At 42.3% G+C, this 17450-nt stretch overlaps 1 protein-coding gene across 1 annotated transcript in view; it reads right to left on the reverse strand.

Annotated features, from left to right (window-relative positions):
• Positions 1-17450, reverse strand: part of BRF1 (BRF1 RNA polymerase III transcription initiation factor subunit) — a 170704-nt gene that overhangs the window by 118336 nt on the left and 34918 nt on the right. The window contains exon 3 of the mRNA XM_054286701.1: positions 9820-9993. Coding sequence (XP_054142676.1) covers positions 9820-9993 — 174 coding nt within the window. The remainder of the gene's footprint in view (positions 1-9819; positions 9994-17450) is intronic.

A 17450-nucleotide genomic window follows, 5' to 3' on the forward strand; every position in this document is an offset into this window, starting at 1 on the left:
GCTTTTGTTCACCCTATTTTGCATTACTGATCTTAATTAATCTAATAAAATGAATTTGTGTTCTGAGGCAGCATTCTTACTGCATTAAAATTCAAATACACAATCTCGTATTTTAATGAAAGAAAGCGTTTAATTCTTTAATTGACTTTTAAAGTATTAAAATGCATCAAATATTAGTGATGGCTACAACCAGGAATATTTTTCAGTGACCGAATCAAAACCATCAACCATAATTGATCACATTTGCTATCAGGATTTAGCATCAGGTAATGTTTTTTTTCTTTTTCTTTTTTTCTCTTTTTTTTTCCTTAAGAGGAGCATGGCCATGCAGGGAAGGAAGGGGAAGAGTCTCCTCCTCATTCCACACCATATCCAGCACATCCTCTGACAAAAGCAAGAATGTGCTGCACAATGACAGGCTGTACCCCACTGTTTTTATTCAGCTGGTGTTAGCAACATATTAGCTCCCATCAGGTCAAAACACCACCCAGTTATAATTCTGCTTTTGCTGACATAAGCCCCAAAATTCAGATGCAGAGATAAACCGAATTAAGCAGAGAGCCAACTTAATTATTTCCTCTTTTAAACAAGCTTTAAGAAGATTGTTAAATATTTATTTTCACAAGCATGCAAGGATCGCTGAAGGTCAAAGACATCAGAGGTGTGATCCCTTTGTTATCATCCCTCCTTTGTATTTGTTTCCCTGGAAGGAGGCCTCTCTGCCATCACACTTCCCTCCCCTCATCCATCACCCAGAACGCATCCTGACGTTGTTCCTGTGTTATCCCCCCTGCCTTTGCCACCACCTTTCAGCTTCACCCCCTCAGTGCTGCCAGTGAGGGCTGTCCCTTGTGTTTCTATCCCAGAATTACTGATGTGTTTGTATCTCTCCTTCTCCCTGCTTCTGGTTCTCTCCTTGTTTCACCTTTACCATGAGAATGTCTCATCAGTTCAGACACCCCAAACTGGAAGCTAATTACTAAGAGGACAGATCATGCAATTCATTTCATTAATTATTATTTTTATTCATGCAATAACAGAGCAGTATTGCACACATTAAAAATCTGGCTCAGATGTTTTTGCTGTAAGTATTTATGAGTTACACAAGGCCTGACGTGGTGATGGAGCACAGGGTTGCCAAATACTTCTCCTACCCACACATCATGTAATTCAAGCCCAGTCATAAAGGCTGCAGTGAACCTATCCCAGAATCCTGTCCCTTCATTTCAAAAGGCAACAGTGATTCTTGTTTGTCCCAACACAGGAAAGGGCAAAGGACCTCCAGAATTAAAACAATGTAGGTGCAGCAGCTCCACTGACTGTAAGGTTTTCAGCAGTCACAGAACATCCTGAGTTCAACAGGACCCACAAGAATCATCAAAGTCCAACTCCTGGCCCTGCACAAGACACCTCAAGAATCACACCATATGTCCAAGAGCACTGTCCAAGCATTTCTTGAGTTCTGTCAGGCTTTGTGCTGTGATCACTTCCCTGGGGAGCTGTTCCAGTGCCCAGTGACTCACTGGGTGAAGATCCTGATATCCAACCTAAACCTCCCCTGCCACAGCTTCAGGCCATTCCCTTGGGTCCTGTCACTGTCACCACAGAAAGGACATCAGTGTCTGCCCCTCCCATTCCCCCATGAGGCAGTTTCAGGCTGCAATGAGGTCTCCCCTCAGCCTCCTCTTTTCCAGGCTGAACAACCCCAAGACCTCAGCTGCCCCTCATGTGGCCTCCCCTCACAGCTGCTCACCATCCTCGTGGCCCTCCTTTGGACACTCTCACAACTTCATATCTTTTTTATATTGTGGTGCCCAAAACTGCACCCAGGACTGGATGTGAGGCCACTCCAGTGCTGTGCTTTGAGAAAAATCTGCCCAGAGAGAGGCTTGAAACACTCTGCTGTGCAAAGCAATAAAGTAATTCTGCAGACAGATTTCAAAAGAGTATTATTTTGACCTCTACTGTTCAAAATTTCCCTTAAATGAGGAAAACAAAGCCATCAACACCAGCCAAAACCTGTAATCTTGATAGGCCATCTTGTGACCCTGTCCCCCTCTCCATCTCTGCAGATGGTTTGTTTAATGCTGCATTATGGAAAAGCTGACAATTTGAGCCACCTGCTGTGTACCAACATCCTGAAAGGAAAAAAGTTGGTCACCCCTCTACACAAAAGCTGGTGAGAATTTCATCAGTGAATTTAATGGAGCATGATCAGGTCTCCCCTTGGCAGGACCAAAGGTCAAGCTCTATTTTACCCAGAGTTAGTAACAAGTGAACAGAAAAGCAAATTTTCAGAGTGTGCAGTTCTTAAACAAAACACTAGCCTGAGCTCACACATATGCGTGCAAAATTGCAGTCCTCCTGCTTCTTTTGGATGATATATTTAGAAATCCTATTAGCTGGAGAGATCAACATTCTTATCTGAATTTCCAGGATGCTGTAACATGCAAAATTAGAGCAGCTCTCTTAAGTGGGTCAATTATCACTACTGCACTTACAGCAGCTTTCCCCCTCCCTCCCTGCAGCATCCGTGATGGGCATTTAGCACAAGGATTTAAACAGTCAGATGTTGAGTTGACACAAACCACAATGTAAAGTTCCCTTCCCCTTTTATATTTTCAGCATCTCAAAGGAACAAAGGAAATCACCCAAGTACAGAATCTCCACATTAAAATTGCAGGCTCCAAGCAGAAAGCTGCGATGATTCCAGAGCAGGGCACCCCGCAGGATAATTCCAGTCAGCAATCACACTCACTGTTCTCCTGCCACATCTCACTCAGGTTTATGCCTTTCCCCTCCAAGGGATGAGAGGAGAACCTGAGGGCCTCTAATCATGTCCCCAGCCCTGTCCCCCAGGGTGCAGAGCCACACAACCAGTTTGAAAAGCTTCAGGTTATTATCTCCTCAAGAAGGAATTCTCTTTAAAATTAAAAACACTGCAAAGCACCAGATACAAGTGGAGCAATTCAAGCACCCAGCACCACTTCAGATGCTACAAAGGCATCCAGAGGAAACACAGGCTCTTCTGCAACACAGCTGGAGGCCAGGTGAGATATCTGAGAGGCTCCTTCTGCCCACTGCTGCCCACCCATGAGCAGCCCTGGCAGCAAGGGGATGCAGCAGGGAAGAGGACAGAGCCACACAGTGGAATATATGATGTCAATGAGCACATGGAAAGGAAAATTTTACTTTCCCAGCAAAAGGAAGCACAAAACACATGATTCTCTCAGCATTACACTTGCTGAATACATCCTTCTTTACAGGGAAAAAAATGTGTGAGGCAGCACTGCAAGTGAAAGATGACATGATTCTCCTTTATTCCATGGAAAAGCAGACTGGATATGATATGCAGGCTTCAGGTCATGAGCCCTGCTGTTGAAATTCAACAGATCCAGCCCTGGCTGGAGGAAAGGGTGATGGGGAGAAATTAAGGTGCAGAAATTAAATTTCTATTGCTGTCCCTGGCTACCCTCTTCCCTACATCTCCAGCATTTTCTCGTGTGGTACTAAATGGGAATGATCTCAAAAGCCAAGCATTACCAAACACCTAACTCTTTGGAAATCTATGTAAATGACATGGGGCAACAACAGACACACCCTATTTAAGGCAGCAATTTTTTCTTAATAAATGAAGCTCTTCCAGCTAAAATCCATCTGCTCAAAAACACAGCAATTTTAAGGCTTCATTTTGAAATTAAGTGAACAAGGGTTTTGCAAGCCTTCAAGTTCAAGCAAATGCTTCATTAGGAAACATTTCTTCACCAAGAATGTGGTCAAAAACTGGAACAGGGTTCCTAGAGAGGTGGTCAAAGCCCTCAGGCTGTCAGTGCTTAAGAGGCATTTGGAAAATGCCCTTAACAACATGGTATAACTTTTGGTCAGCCCTGAATTGGTCAAGCAGTTGGACAGTTCCAACTGAAAATATTCTATTTAACTTACTGTGAAGATCTTGGCATCTCTTTCCACACACTGAAATTAAGTAATTTGCCTCAGAAAATATTATATGTATTTTAACCGTGCAATTTAAAATCCATTTTTATTCTCATATGTCCTTGTCACACTCCACACTTGAACAAAACACATTTTCAATGCAACACCAGTTAGAAAAAAAAAAAAAGTAAAAGGTCAGTTACTAAAAAGAAAGTCCTTAACCAGAGAGAAATAGAAACTGGTTTTATTAACCTCCCTAACCACAGCTTTAAAATTTTCCTGATTAAAGCCTAATTTCAAAAGTTAACTTTTTAATCAGGAACACTAGGGCCTGCTGGCTCCAGGAAGTTTTAGTAGAGGTCAAAAGATTGCTGGAGATATAATTTTTCATTTCTAATAAAAAAGGAAGTCTTGCCCTTTTCCTTGCAAAGACAGACCTTGAAGTGTTAGTAGAGAAACAAAGATTGAATCCATCAAAGGTTCTCATGGCGAGGCTGTACAAAGCTTCCCCAGACCACATGGAGCTGACAGAGCTGCTGAAGCTTGCAGGGAATTAGCTGAACTCCTCTTGCAAAGACCAACATGGCAGAAAAGCCCAGGAGCTGCTGCCTGAGCAAGGATTAAAGAGACCAGTTCCTCATTCCATCACAGATTTTCTGGGTAACTCTGAATGTGTCACTTAGCCTCAGTTCTGCACCTGGAAATGAAGATAAATACTCGCAACTTCCCTTTCTGTGACATGAAAATAAACACATTAAAGCAGGAGACTTTCAAATAGCTTGGCAATAAAGTGCAAGTACTGCAGACAGATAGGAAATAACAAAGTGCTGCCCCATTCAGCTGCCCAGCTTTTTCCCAAACCCTTCTTGCCTGCTGGGATCCGGCAATGCCTTCGTGATCTTCCCTCAAACAAAAGGGAGGTTCACAGGGCACAGGAAGCCAGGGAGGAAAAGCTCCTTGTGCTTTCCCACCCAGCTCAAGTTTACATCTCAAAGACTTGTAGGCACCAAAGGTTCTCCTGACAGCCTTCTGCTCCCCACACCCAAACTGAAGAGGTTATTTTTCTTATACATTTCTCAGAAATGTTCTTTTGCAAACAACTCAGGAGAGAGGCCTCACTTGGCTGCCTCGGTCTGACCCCAGGAGGATCCCACCTCTGTTCTCTGACAAAAAAAAGCTACCAAAAACCCCCTGAATAATTCAGCCTCAGTCTCAGAGGCTGCCCAGCCCAGAGCCCCCACCATTGAGACTGACCAGCTTTACTGGAGGGAGAAAAACCTGCCCTGAATTTACCTTTATTATATTTACACAAGATAGCTAGTGAGGGAAATTTGCAGGGACTCTTTTCACGTGGAAAAGGTTTTATTTACTGGGCTCTGAAAAGACAGGATTTGGTTTACAACTAAAGGTGCACTTTTCAGTGAGCTTCAAAGGAAAAGAATAAATAAATAGCATAAAAAGGTGTATGTGTGTGTGGGATAAAAGACACTTTCCATGTAAAATGCTGCTATAAAAGACCCCAGGTGGTAGCACTGGAAGACATTACACAAAGGAGTGGAGAGTTGTGCAGTTTTTCTAACTGCTGCGTACAGTAACAGGATGACAAACAGAATGAAATGTTCCTTGATTAAAACTAACTGATGTCCCACCTGGAAAACCCTGGCCAGGCTGTCATAGTCCCTGAGTGAGCCTGGGGCAGGCACAGGTGACAGCTGAGCCCATAGGTCACACAGACAGACACCCTGCCTGGCTCTTCCCAAATTCCCTCTCTCGGGAACGGCGGGACCAGCCAAAGTCCCTTTGTTTCCATTCTGACACGGGCAGGGGTGGAAAAGCTGCTCAAAACATTAGAGAGAAACAACTCTGGGCTGTTGCCATTCCAAGAAACAAATTAAAAGGCAGAGCCTGAGGTGCCCAGAGCGCTGGCAGTGCCAGACAAAGTCAGACGTCACTGGAAAGGCTCAGCATCACTCAGTCCCTGGGACAGGGACAACAGCTTCCATCACACCTGAGGGTCTAAAAACCACTGGCTCCTTCAGATGGAATTTTTGTATTGTATCTTTACTTCTGACATTGATAATACAGACACATGCACACATTTTATAAAGAGAATAATAAACTGAAGTTTTTATAGGCAACTCATCAGAAGGATGAAACACCTCCCAGATCCAGCTAACAGTTAGCAAGCTGTTTTCCCTGGAAAACATTAACACTAACAATCAATAAAGGAAGGCAAATGAAAAGCTATGGGGGTTTGTGTCACTTAACCTATTAAAAACCATAAACTGATGCAAAATCAATTCACATCTCAAATAATACATACAAAACTTTGCAAAGGATTACAAATAAAAGCTGCTCTTCAGATCAATAAATTTTTATTTTCTCCTTAAGTTGTGGAACTGTATTTTAAGATCAAAAAAATTTGAGTTACCAGAATATTTTGCATTTTTGCATTAATGAAATAAGACATAAGAACCAAGGAGAACATAATGTTTTCCTGTTTCAGGCTGAGGTTTATTCAGGCATAATTCAGACTGCACTAGCAGACTTGGCCAAAGTATTCTTCACATTTTCACAGAGGCTGGCTGGCGACATGTACATTATGAAAAAAAGAAGACTAAGCAGATAACCATGTCAGATAAATACATTCCACTCCCTCAAAGTGAACTTGCAGACACAATTACATTCTCTTTTTCCCTCTCCAAATGCTTCCCACTCCTTTGGTTCTGCCACAAGAACACAACATTTCTTGTCACTTCAGTCCCTTACTACATCTCCCTGTACCTCCCCAGGCATTTTTGCTCCTTTTACCACAAAACTTTTTCAGAAACTTGATGTCTCCTACTGCTAACACTGTTCTATTCCCAGGTAACATCTCTTGCCTCCACAACTCCCAGGTCACTTGGATAACTCACGTGGGCCACCCAAAATTACTGAGCTGTCCCTCAGTTCTGAGGCTGCTGCTGCCCTTTGCTACTTCTTCCATGTCACCTCTTTCCTCTAAAATACTTCACCAATCTTTAGTTTTTAGCTTCCTTTTCTAAATTTCTCTCCCATTTCTTTGTTAGAATTCTGGAATGAACACAATACCAATGAACACTTTAACTCAGGAACGTGGCTGAGCAGAGTATTTAAATGCTGAAGCGTTAAAAATACTGCAATTCCCCTTTGTGAAGAATTATTCAGTGTACTGCTCCTCTTTCCAAACCCTCCTCATCACCTTCTCCAGAAGAACGAAACCAATGGCAAGTTCATTACCCTGAATATGGATTTTAATTTTTGCTAAAGCACTTTGTCCCACGGCCATCCTCTCTACACCTGCTCTTGGCCCCTGTGCTCCAGAGGCCCTGGGAACACCCTGCCTCCCATGGCCCAGGTCTGTAGAGCCAGATTTAAGCTGGGAACAATTATAACATGCTGATTATGATCATAATTAATCTATGGAGCCTTGAACATATTCAAATTTCAAAGGTCAGCAATTTGCACCCACAGCCCTCAGGTTTTCAAGTTTCTTCTGAAAGGAAAAGATACCAAAAAAGGAATTTGTATTTCAGTGTTGAGAGTCCATAATTTATTTTTTAAATTATGGACTTTGTTTTTTAAACTACACTGGATTTTAAATAGTAATACAAAACAAAACAAACAAAAAAACCATAGCAGAACAGAGGCAGAAGCTGAATGAACTCCCTCTCCCAAAGTGACAAAGGTTAAACTCTTAATATCAACTACAAAATGAGGTTTATCTAATGGATTAAAAAAAAAAAAAAAAGAAAAACACTAAAAAAATTGAGCTTTATGGACATGCACAACAACCTTTGCATTCCCAGGCAGCACAGTAACTGTGCAAATGAGGGTGGAGTATTATTGATAGAGAAAGACAGAACTCATCTTTGCAGTTTTATTCATATTTTACTCCTAGTATTTTATGTGAAGTGTCACACAGGACATTATCTCCATTTAACAAAGAAAGCTGGGAAATTCATTTAGGGATTTATTAAGTGTCAACCAGATCAGTACATCTTGCACATAAGTGAGATACATGCTGAAATACTTTGGAGAAGGTTAAAAAACAAGTAAATTATTTTTGCTTTATTTGTTTGCTACGTTAGCTGCATTGCTGCACAGATGGCTGAACATTGCAGTGCACCTACCTGCCTCTTACAGCCCTCACTTCTTCAAATGCTTTTTATCCCTATCAGTGGGGAAAAATGGATTTGGAAATTACAGCTGGGCTATCAAACAGAAGTATCAAATAACAACTGTAAAAAAATTACTTTGAACATGACATGAGCATAAATATTAGACAGAATCATAAAAGGGATCTTAGAGATAATTTATTTTCAACATCCCTGTCGTGGGCAGGGACACCTTCCACCAGACCACGTTGTTGAGAGCCCCATCCAGCCTGGCCTTGAGCACTCCCAGGAATGGGGCAGCCACAGCTGCTCTGGGCAACCTGTGCCAAGCCCTCAGTTTCCTCACTGCAAAGAATTTTTTAATAGTTAATCTAATCCCACCCTCTTTCAGGCAGTTACCCGGAAGATACATTATCAAAATACTGGTAACACCTTAAAATCAACACTATCTTTATGGCAGTGATAGAGTGCTAATGTTCAAAGTTCACATGGAGACTTTACAGTAGGAAAAAACCAGTGTAACAGGCAAGCCTGCCTTTTAATTCCATTATTCCTGCAAAACCATATTTTTTTTAAACATGCAAATACAATTACCACAACACTACTACAAGATCAGAAAGTACTACTTTTAGAATACTGAATATATTTTCTGAAACGACAAAAAATAATCTCAGTCTTAAAAGGAAAGCTAAACTGCTCAACTGCAAAAATATAGAATGAGAGCAGCAATCTATAAAAAGCATCAAATCAGAATACTGAAGATGTGGACATACCATCTTAAAGTAGAAAGAAACTAAACACAGAATTGTAGAATGATAAAATGAGAGAATGGTTTGGGGGTTGGAAGGAGCCTTAAAATACATCCAGTCCCAATAGCCCTGCCATAGATAGGGACACCTTTCACTAGACCAGGTTGTTCAGAGCCAGAGCAACGGAAGTGATTGTTTGATACTAAACTCTGAATTCCAGCTACTAAAATACAACATTAAAGAAATAAAAATATATAAAACAAGAAATAAAAATTTATAAAACAAATTAATTTGGACGGTCATCAGTATTTAAAGCTTATGTGGGTTTTAATTAAGTTCCCCAAGACAAAAATAGGGATGGTAAAGCAGGGAGTACTCACTTGGAAATCTGTCCTGTGTGCACCTCCAGCCTGGTGTACAGGTTTGATTTCCTGTATGATTTTTGAGCAAATTTCAGAATTTATGAAACTTTTTTTCCAAGAACTAAAATAGGAGTGATACTGTCCTTCCTGCAAGTATCAGAAGAAGGAAATCCAAATATGTTGATGAAAAAGCCACTGGAACTCTAATCTGTTCTTTGATGCTGACACTGTAGGAGGTTTGGGGAGAACTGTCATTTACTTTAAAAGAGAAAAACAAAATAAACAAAAAAATACTCCACAAATAATAAACCCTAGCAAAGCACAGGGGAAGTGCAATATTGTAAAAAAGCAAATATAGTGAAAAGCAAATATTGTGAAAAAAGAAATTCAGAATTAGTGATGAGAGGCAGAGTGACATTTGCAGCATTAAATACGAAGTATTGCACATTTAGACAGGGAACAAATTTACCTGAACCATGGGAAACACTCCCATTCACTTCCATGTATAAACCCAGCCATGACCAAGCTAGCTCTTGAACACTTACCTTTGCACATTCTGAAACAAGGTCTGACTGGGATAGTCGACTTGCTAAAAGTGAGTGTTGTATTTATTTCTATTTTCTAACAATGAAAGGATACGAGGAGTTCCCTCTGTCCTGCACACCAGGTAGAGACAGGCAGCGATGACGTGGGTCCTCTTTCTGCCCCGAGTCAGATGTTTGCTCACAGCCATCTTGAAAAAATTAAAGGCAGTATCCAGGCAATGCTGATTGAGCTGGAGCTGGTTTCCCAAGTGGTGAATCTGACGCTTCCCTAGGAAAATTAACAAGGAAAACAATAGTTTAACAACTATGCTGTTAATGTGTTTGTAGGCTGGGGTCTTTTCGTGTTGGGGCGGTTTTTTAAGACAAAATTAAGGAGGCAGATTTTGGATTTCATCTCTTTGTGAAATACAATGACCTCTCAAGTTTCAGGAACTATTCAGCCTGAGCTCCTCAGGAAAAAAAAAAAGAAAAAAGGCCTTGTTTTGGACTGCTAAAATTGAAACACATGCAATCAATGAGCTCTGGAAAACCAAGCCACAAACATCAGTCCCACAGAGGATCCAAGCCATAGCCAAGACTTCTCAAACAAAAGATTATGCCCCTCTCCCTTAGCATCACTTGCCAATTAGCACTTGATTAGCTGCAGCCAAAAACCAGAGGTCATGGTGTGTTTGACACTGACGTGCAAACAGAGAAGAGGTTTTGCTGTAGCTCTCCAAGAAGTGATGGAGTTTGCTGTTTCCCTGACCACAAATGAAGTCCACAAGGACAGAGCTCTGCTCCTGGCTTGCCCATGATCCCAGTGATGGGAGGCACCTCCTTCCTCCAAACACGTTCACACCCCAGCCTTCATTTGAGGCTTGTCTGCCAGACTACTTAGATCAGCCTGTGGCTTCAGGAAACAAATGTGCCTTCACCCTTAAATAAAACAATAAAAAGAAAAAAGTGTGCTTGGGATGATTCATGGCAGGAAGTGGTCCAGCTGCTGGGACAGATGCGGGAAGCGAGGTCCAGCCCGTCCCCACAGCCCCAGCTTCAGAAGGATGTGCTGAAAAGACAGCTTAAGAAAAAGATGGGGGAAGTCATGAGGAAAACAGAGCACTCGAGTTCCTCAGCACACGGGGTCAGACAGCACATCAAGAAAAATCCTTTCATTCAATGTGCCGGGCAGATGTTTCCAGCACGTGTATTTACAGGAAACTCTCATCTGCTCCCTTCAGAGATGTCAGGAGCAGCTTGTGGAAGGGCACAAAGGTGCCTGCCATGCCCACCACTGCTCACAGGAACCAATGGCACCCACAGAATGCTTTCCAGAACACCACCAGCTCCTGCACAAACCCATCTTAATTTAATGCAAACCCCTACACTATCATCACTAATATCATGGTAAAAAAGCTTCACCTCTGAGCACCCCTTTGCCAAAGATGCTGGTTTTAACAAGAAGTGACTCCAGCCAGGCAGCTGGGGCCAGTGGGACTCCAGCCAAACAGGAGCTGCCACAAACAGCAGCTTCTCCTTCCTGCACACGTGGAAATTACTGCACTCACCACCAAGATATCCTTTAGGGCACATGGGCCAGCCAGGTGTAACGTGTTTGGACAGTGAAGTAAGAGCAGAGGAAGGACCCATCACCCCCCAAGGGAGGTGTGGGCATGATAAGCTACTCAAGGGTAATCCAAAGCCCAGCAGGTGAGCAGCTTTTCCACTGCCATCAGCAGGCCCTGGACTGGCACTCACCAGCCTTGAATACAAATACCGTATCTTCCTAAAATTAAGGTTCTAACTAGCATCTGGTCTTTCCAGAACTTTATTTCACACTCTACAGTTTGTATGCTGTTTCTTCTGTCCCTAAGAAAAAATCAGTTTATACTTATTTGGGGGGGAAAATAAAATGTACTTGAGTACTAAAAACTCATTTTGCAGTGGCAGCAAACCAGCTTCCCTTCAAAAACAAAGAACACACTAAAAGAGGAAAAAAAGAATAACATAGAGGAAGATACTTGAAATTAATTTCTTTCATAAGCTATTTTCAGCAGTGAGCTGCTCCCATCCTCAAGCTACCATTAATATTCTGAGTATTTAACCTTTTCCTAATTTCAAATGTTAAAATATAATTAATTCATCATAATCCATCCTAAGAAAACAGTATGCTTGTTTGAGTAATACATGCTCTTTTAGCTGAACTCTTCATCCACCATCAATATTTTAAAGTAGAATTACTTTAGGGGCAATTGTCTACTGAAAAAATACCAAAAAGATCTAAGAGAAAGGTACTTGTCTACTTAGGAAATGTTACTGAATGCTTTACTCAGCCTTCTGCAGACCAGGGGAGGCTTTAATTCTGTGTGCTAGGACTCCCTCAAGCTGCCCTGTGGTATTATACCAGTCATACAGTCATACAGTCTGTGGAAAAACAAGACAACTGTTACACTGCTGCTTATCTCCAAAATGAACAACTTAATTCAGGACAAGAATCATCCTAGAAATTATGTGTATCTTGATGACTAACTTGGTTTTGTCCTTATTTGTGAAAAGAGAGAAAGAAATGTACTGCTTCCAGCATCATCTAAGACAAACATTTACATTCTGCAACCAGTCTCCTATTTACCAAAGAAAGATCAAAAGCTTTGTTGTTTCCCCATCACCACCTCCGCCCCTTGAATTTAACATGACAACAAAATTCTATTTTTCTGGTATCTTATGTAAGACTAAGACAAAAAAAAAGCTGGAAAAGTTAGCATTAGCAACTGTGCTTCTAGATTTCTCCGCAGGAAACTTCAAGATACCCTTTACTCCTTCTGGTTCCTTCCCAGATTCAAGAATGCTCTTCACAGAGCCCAAGACAAGGCAGGTATCAGTGAGATGGCTGTGCAATACACGGCCAAGCCATTGTAGAGTGCCCTCACCCTAGTCAGATGACAACCAAATGTATGTCTTTTTCTGACTTCCAACCTCTTCTGCCTAGCTGGCCAATCTGACATTTCCAGAGCTGAAAAATGTGCCTCTGTAACATTTTATTTAACTATAAATACAGTGATTTAATCTGTTGCTATCTGAAGAGCAGATGTTCATACATGGAGAAACTGGGCTGTAAGAAAACAACTGATCAAAATAAACTCTCTATCCAATGCTCCAGTTACTGCTGACAAACAAGAAAAGAGTGCAGATACTCATTCATACTGGCAGTGCTCACCATGAGAAGTCCCCAGAAGTGAGCAGTGGCGGCCACCAGCCCTGCCAAGCACTGGGATGCTGCTCCCCCAGCACAGGGTCGGGGCAGGGAGGAGCAGCTGAGCAGCTGCAAGCTCCAGGGCTGGGGAGAGATGAGCAATTCCCTCCAGCAGACCTACAGCACTGCATTATGGCCATCAGCCTCGAGCATCCTCCCACTCCCACTGCTCCCTGCTAGCTGGGTGGCATTTTGGAACCTTGCAGCTGCTGTTTCCCTCCTGTCCCCATCCTTGCTGTGACTGCCGCTCTCACTGTGTGCTCCCAGTGAGCTACAAGGATGCAAAGCCTGAGGATCTGAGGATCTCAGCCAAAACAGCGGGAATATCCAACAGCACAGCGCAGTTTATTAGCTATCTGCTCCACTCAGTGCTCACCTGATTCCATCACAGTGTTACAAACTCCAATTAAGTGAGATTCACCACTGGATGGAAAAGAACTGATACACCTTTAAACCCTATCATGATCTGGGTTATAGAACACTCACAGCAACACCTTCCCGACTTTCTTATCCATTTTATCCTGCAGGACAGCTTTTAAAAAAGTTTCAATGTGACCCTGCTCTAAAAACCTGCAGCTACTATCTCAGTACAGTAAAGCAATATCATCACGTGGAACAGTCAGAATTAATTATTGCATTTTTTTTTCTGAATTGCTATGTAGAAGCACAAATCATAAGACAAAATATATAGAGGTAAAACAAGTCTCTTAGTAGATGCATCTTTTATTAGTAACTTGCAATAAGCATTGTCTCTTTTGGGCCTTACAGGTTTCTGACAGATGCTGGGATTCTTTTTTTAAACAAGAAATAGCACCTTTGAGGTCAAAGCTTACACTTCATGCTGCCTTTGCAATTTAGTGATGGCAAGAAAATTGGTATCTAAGTACCTTTGGGAGAAGGGCAGGGAACAGTGCCTTTTTAAAAAGGCAGGACAAGCCCAACAGCAAGGTTTGAAAAATCCTCCCCTTTCCCTCACCAGTATAAAGCAATAAATTTCCTTTTACAGAGCAAAAGAACAAAAGTCTAGAAAGGACAGAAATTTTGCAATGCACAGAGCACACACCATGCAATTCCCATTTATTTCTCAAAGGCTCATCATGCCATCGGGCGGAGGGGGAGGCAGGGGGGGAAGTGAGAGAAAGAGAGAAGTTTGCACTGCTGCAATCAACACACAAAATCAAGTTCCCAGGCTACCGAGTAGTAAAGTTTATCACGCTCCTGAATCTGCAGCAAAAAACAAAAGGCTCTTTTCAGCTTTTAGTTCCAAGCCTACAGAAAAAAAAAAAAAAAAAGTGTTTCTACCCATCTACTCCCAGCATGCTGAAAGAAACACCATCATCTTCTCATCCCATGCCAACCTCAATGCTTTGAACTGGCACAGCAGACCTGAAGTGACAAGTTCACATAGGACCACAGAACACTACTATCCTTTTATTTCAGATAATTTCCATTCTTTTGACAGAGGAAACGGTGGTTATTACAAAACAAAATGTGTAGGCCAGAAATCACTGTCAAAAAAAATAGATTTGCAGAATATCTTGGTTCTATTAAATGCTTACACAAGAGACAGCTGAAAGCAAAACTGCAGCTTAGGTTATAATAGAAGCAAAGTAGAAAAAGAGGGAAAATCAGACATCTTCTTTACAAGCAATTTTCTTTCTTTTATGATCTCGTTACTACAGAAACATCTTGTCCTGTTCCCCTATGGAAGAGGAATCATACCTTTTTTGGACCCCTTAAAAGTCAGTAATGTCAAGCAGCTACAGCTCTACATTACTCTTATCTGGCTTCTGCCTGCTCATCTGCAGCCTTCCCTTCAGTCTGACAGAGGCTGTGACACTGCTATTTCATATATTTGTCAGGATGAATCATAAGTTTCTAGGGAAATAACAGGCAGTACAAAGCCAGAGCCTAAATGAATTGTTATTACGATACTAAAGTGCATCATCAAAATCCAGGAGGCATATGGATTTTCCTCCCTTTCTGCAATTTGCTCAAGGGGCCCTGAAAACAAGTGCTACCTGAAGCAGGGAACAGAGACATGTTAACAGCACTAATCCTTCTTTTGCAAAAAGGATTGTTATGGTAACAAACACTAGATTCTATTAAAAGAAACATTTTGGATGGTTTGCACTCAGATATTCATTTCCAGCGTTTGAATTGCTTTACCAAGTGAATTTTATGTGCAGATTTAGTTCTGCATTTGGGTTTTCGTTCCTTTTCTTTCTTTGAAAAGGCTGCCCAAAAGAACTCCAAAAAAAGGGGAAAAAGAGCAGTTTTATGTGTGAGCATCCCTGCATGCTTTGTCACATGTTTCAATTTCAGCAATTCCCAGCTCAAAGCCTGAATGAATTTCCTGCTCTTTGCTCCATGCCAGGCTTCTATGTTATTTGTATTACAAATCAGTAAAACAAACAAACAAAGGCACAAAAGGGGCAGATCAGTGGGGCTACACTCACGAAGGCTGGTCCCAGCAGCCTAATCAAGGGGAGAATCCTGTGATCAAAGACAAGGACACATTTGAAGGGAGGGAAGTGAGGCTGCAGGGCTCACACCGAGCATTTCCAGCCACACGCAATACTGGGAGCAGGGAACAGCTCCATCCCTGTGAGGCTGTAAGGAAAAAGGCCAATGAGCAGTAAAAGTAGCAGCACAGCAGGACATTGCAGCAGTGCTGAGCCAGCACAATAACAAGTTTAATTTTATCAAGGTTAGCTAAGAGTTATTCCCAGTAACACCTAATTGCCCGTGAGCAAAGTGATGACCACGCTGGCCTCGTGCCCACGCTCTGCCTGGCTCCAAATCCCTATCCTGCCATCTGCTTGTGGGTGCACACCACACCCCAAACCCAGCTGTCCCACACAAGAGCTCCCCAGTTCCTCTGTGGATGTGTCAGTGCCCAGGCTCAGCACCCTGGAGCCCGGGAACACTTGGCCCTGCTCCGACGGATGCATCCCAGTGCCCGTGTCACCTGGCAGAGCTGCTCCAGGGGCTGCCCAAGGGTACACTCTGTTCTCTTATCTCAGCAGAATAAAACAGCTCCTGGCCCCTTCCCTGGGATATTTCACCAACTGTGCCAGCAAAACTGTTTGTGGCAATGAACAGAAAACCAAACCAGTAAACTGACCTGGGTTATAAAAACAACCTTGTGAAATAAAAAAGACTTAATCCAGACCTGTTTACTGAAGGATTGATGCCTCCTCTTTATCTCTGTATGACCAGACCCAGACTAGCTGAGTGCAGAGACCTGTATTCAATTTCTCTGCCTGCTGACAACAATCCAACCCATCCATTTTGCCTCCCATGAGAGCTCCCCATCTACCAGGTGCAGGTCCCTTCTGTCCTGGTAAAGCCCTTCCAAGGCACCTCAAAGGCTCATTCACTCATTCAGCTAAAGAGAACAACCATGCATCTTTAAGATTAATGTCTTAAAAATTCAGATGGTGGCCACTGCTGCAACCACTTTTTAAATATTTGATACTAAGCTACTTTTCTTTCACCTAGAAAATTTGCTGTTAACATCTCTTCTCAGCACTTGCCTGTACTTCTTTAAGTATTAATTCCCTCAAAATTGGCCCTTGTGTTCCATTAATGCCAAAACAGGCCTGCAAAGCACCCACATGACTTCTCCCATCCCTCCTCCTCAAGCACATTTTCTATTCTCTGATCCTATGATACCACTCCCTCTTTGCATATACAGCAACTGTCCATTTGTTTTAACCACTCTGAAAAATCTGGTATCACAAGTGGTTCCTCTGTTTTTCTGCATGCAGTTCCTGGAATTCTGCTTCCCTCACAGGTGGCATTTCTCCTGCTGCCATTTCATTCCCATTATCCATCTATAACTGCTACCCACACTTCAACTACAGACTAGAAGCCACACAGCTGATGCAGGGGCTGCATTTAACATGTTGCTAATCTTGCCCATCATCCTCCAGACAGCAGCTTGCTCATTTCTTAACCCTGCTTAATTATTCTTTTCAGCACAGCTCAAGAACTGCTTGCTCATAAAGTCCTTACTGAACTTCATTTATGGTGTCATGTTGGAAAACCACAGTCAATGCTGACATTAAAAGAAAACAAAAGCAAGAAAACCCCAACAAAGCCCTTATCTGTTGATTCACCAGCACTGAAGGAATTGGATCACAACTGTTTTAAGTGAAGCTAAAGCCCAACTGTTCCTGCAGACAGCGTTCCCACCTCCAATGTGACATTTACATGGCCACACACTGATACAGATGAGGGAATCTGCTGTGCTGAAAATCAACCCAAACAACCAAAAAAGCTGAATTTTCATTTGGACCAGCTCCCTCATGTAACTCAACGAGCAGCCTCGCAAGCCTGACGGCGGCAGAATGTGGCAGGGGCGAGGAGAAATCCTGTCAGCAGCCACACACACGTGGATCAACTTAAAGAAATGTGAGACTGAAGCCTAAATGGGTCAAAGAGAAAAGTACACACTATCCCTACGCTTCCTTCTGCTTCCCTGCTACTGC

The sequence above is a fragment of the Melozone crissalis genome, unplaced genomic scaffold (assembly GCF_028551555.1).
Source record: "Melozone crissalis strain CALT ecotype California unplaced genomic scaffold, PUWL_Pcris_2 ptg000056l_1, whole genome shotgun sequence".
NCBI classification, from domain to species: Eukaryota; Metazoa; Chordata; class Aves; order Passeriformes; family Passerellidae; genus Melozone; species Melozone crissalis.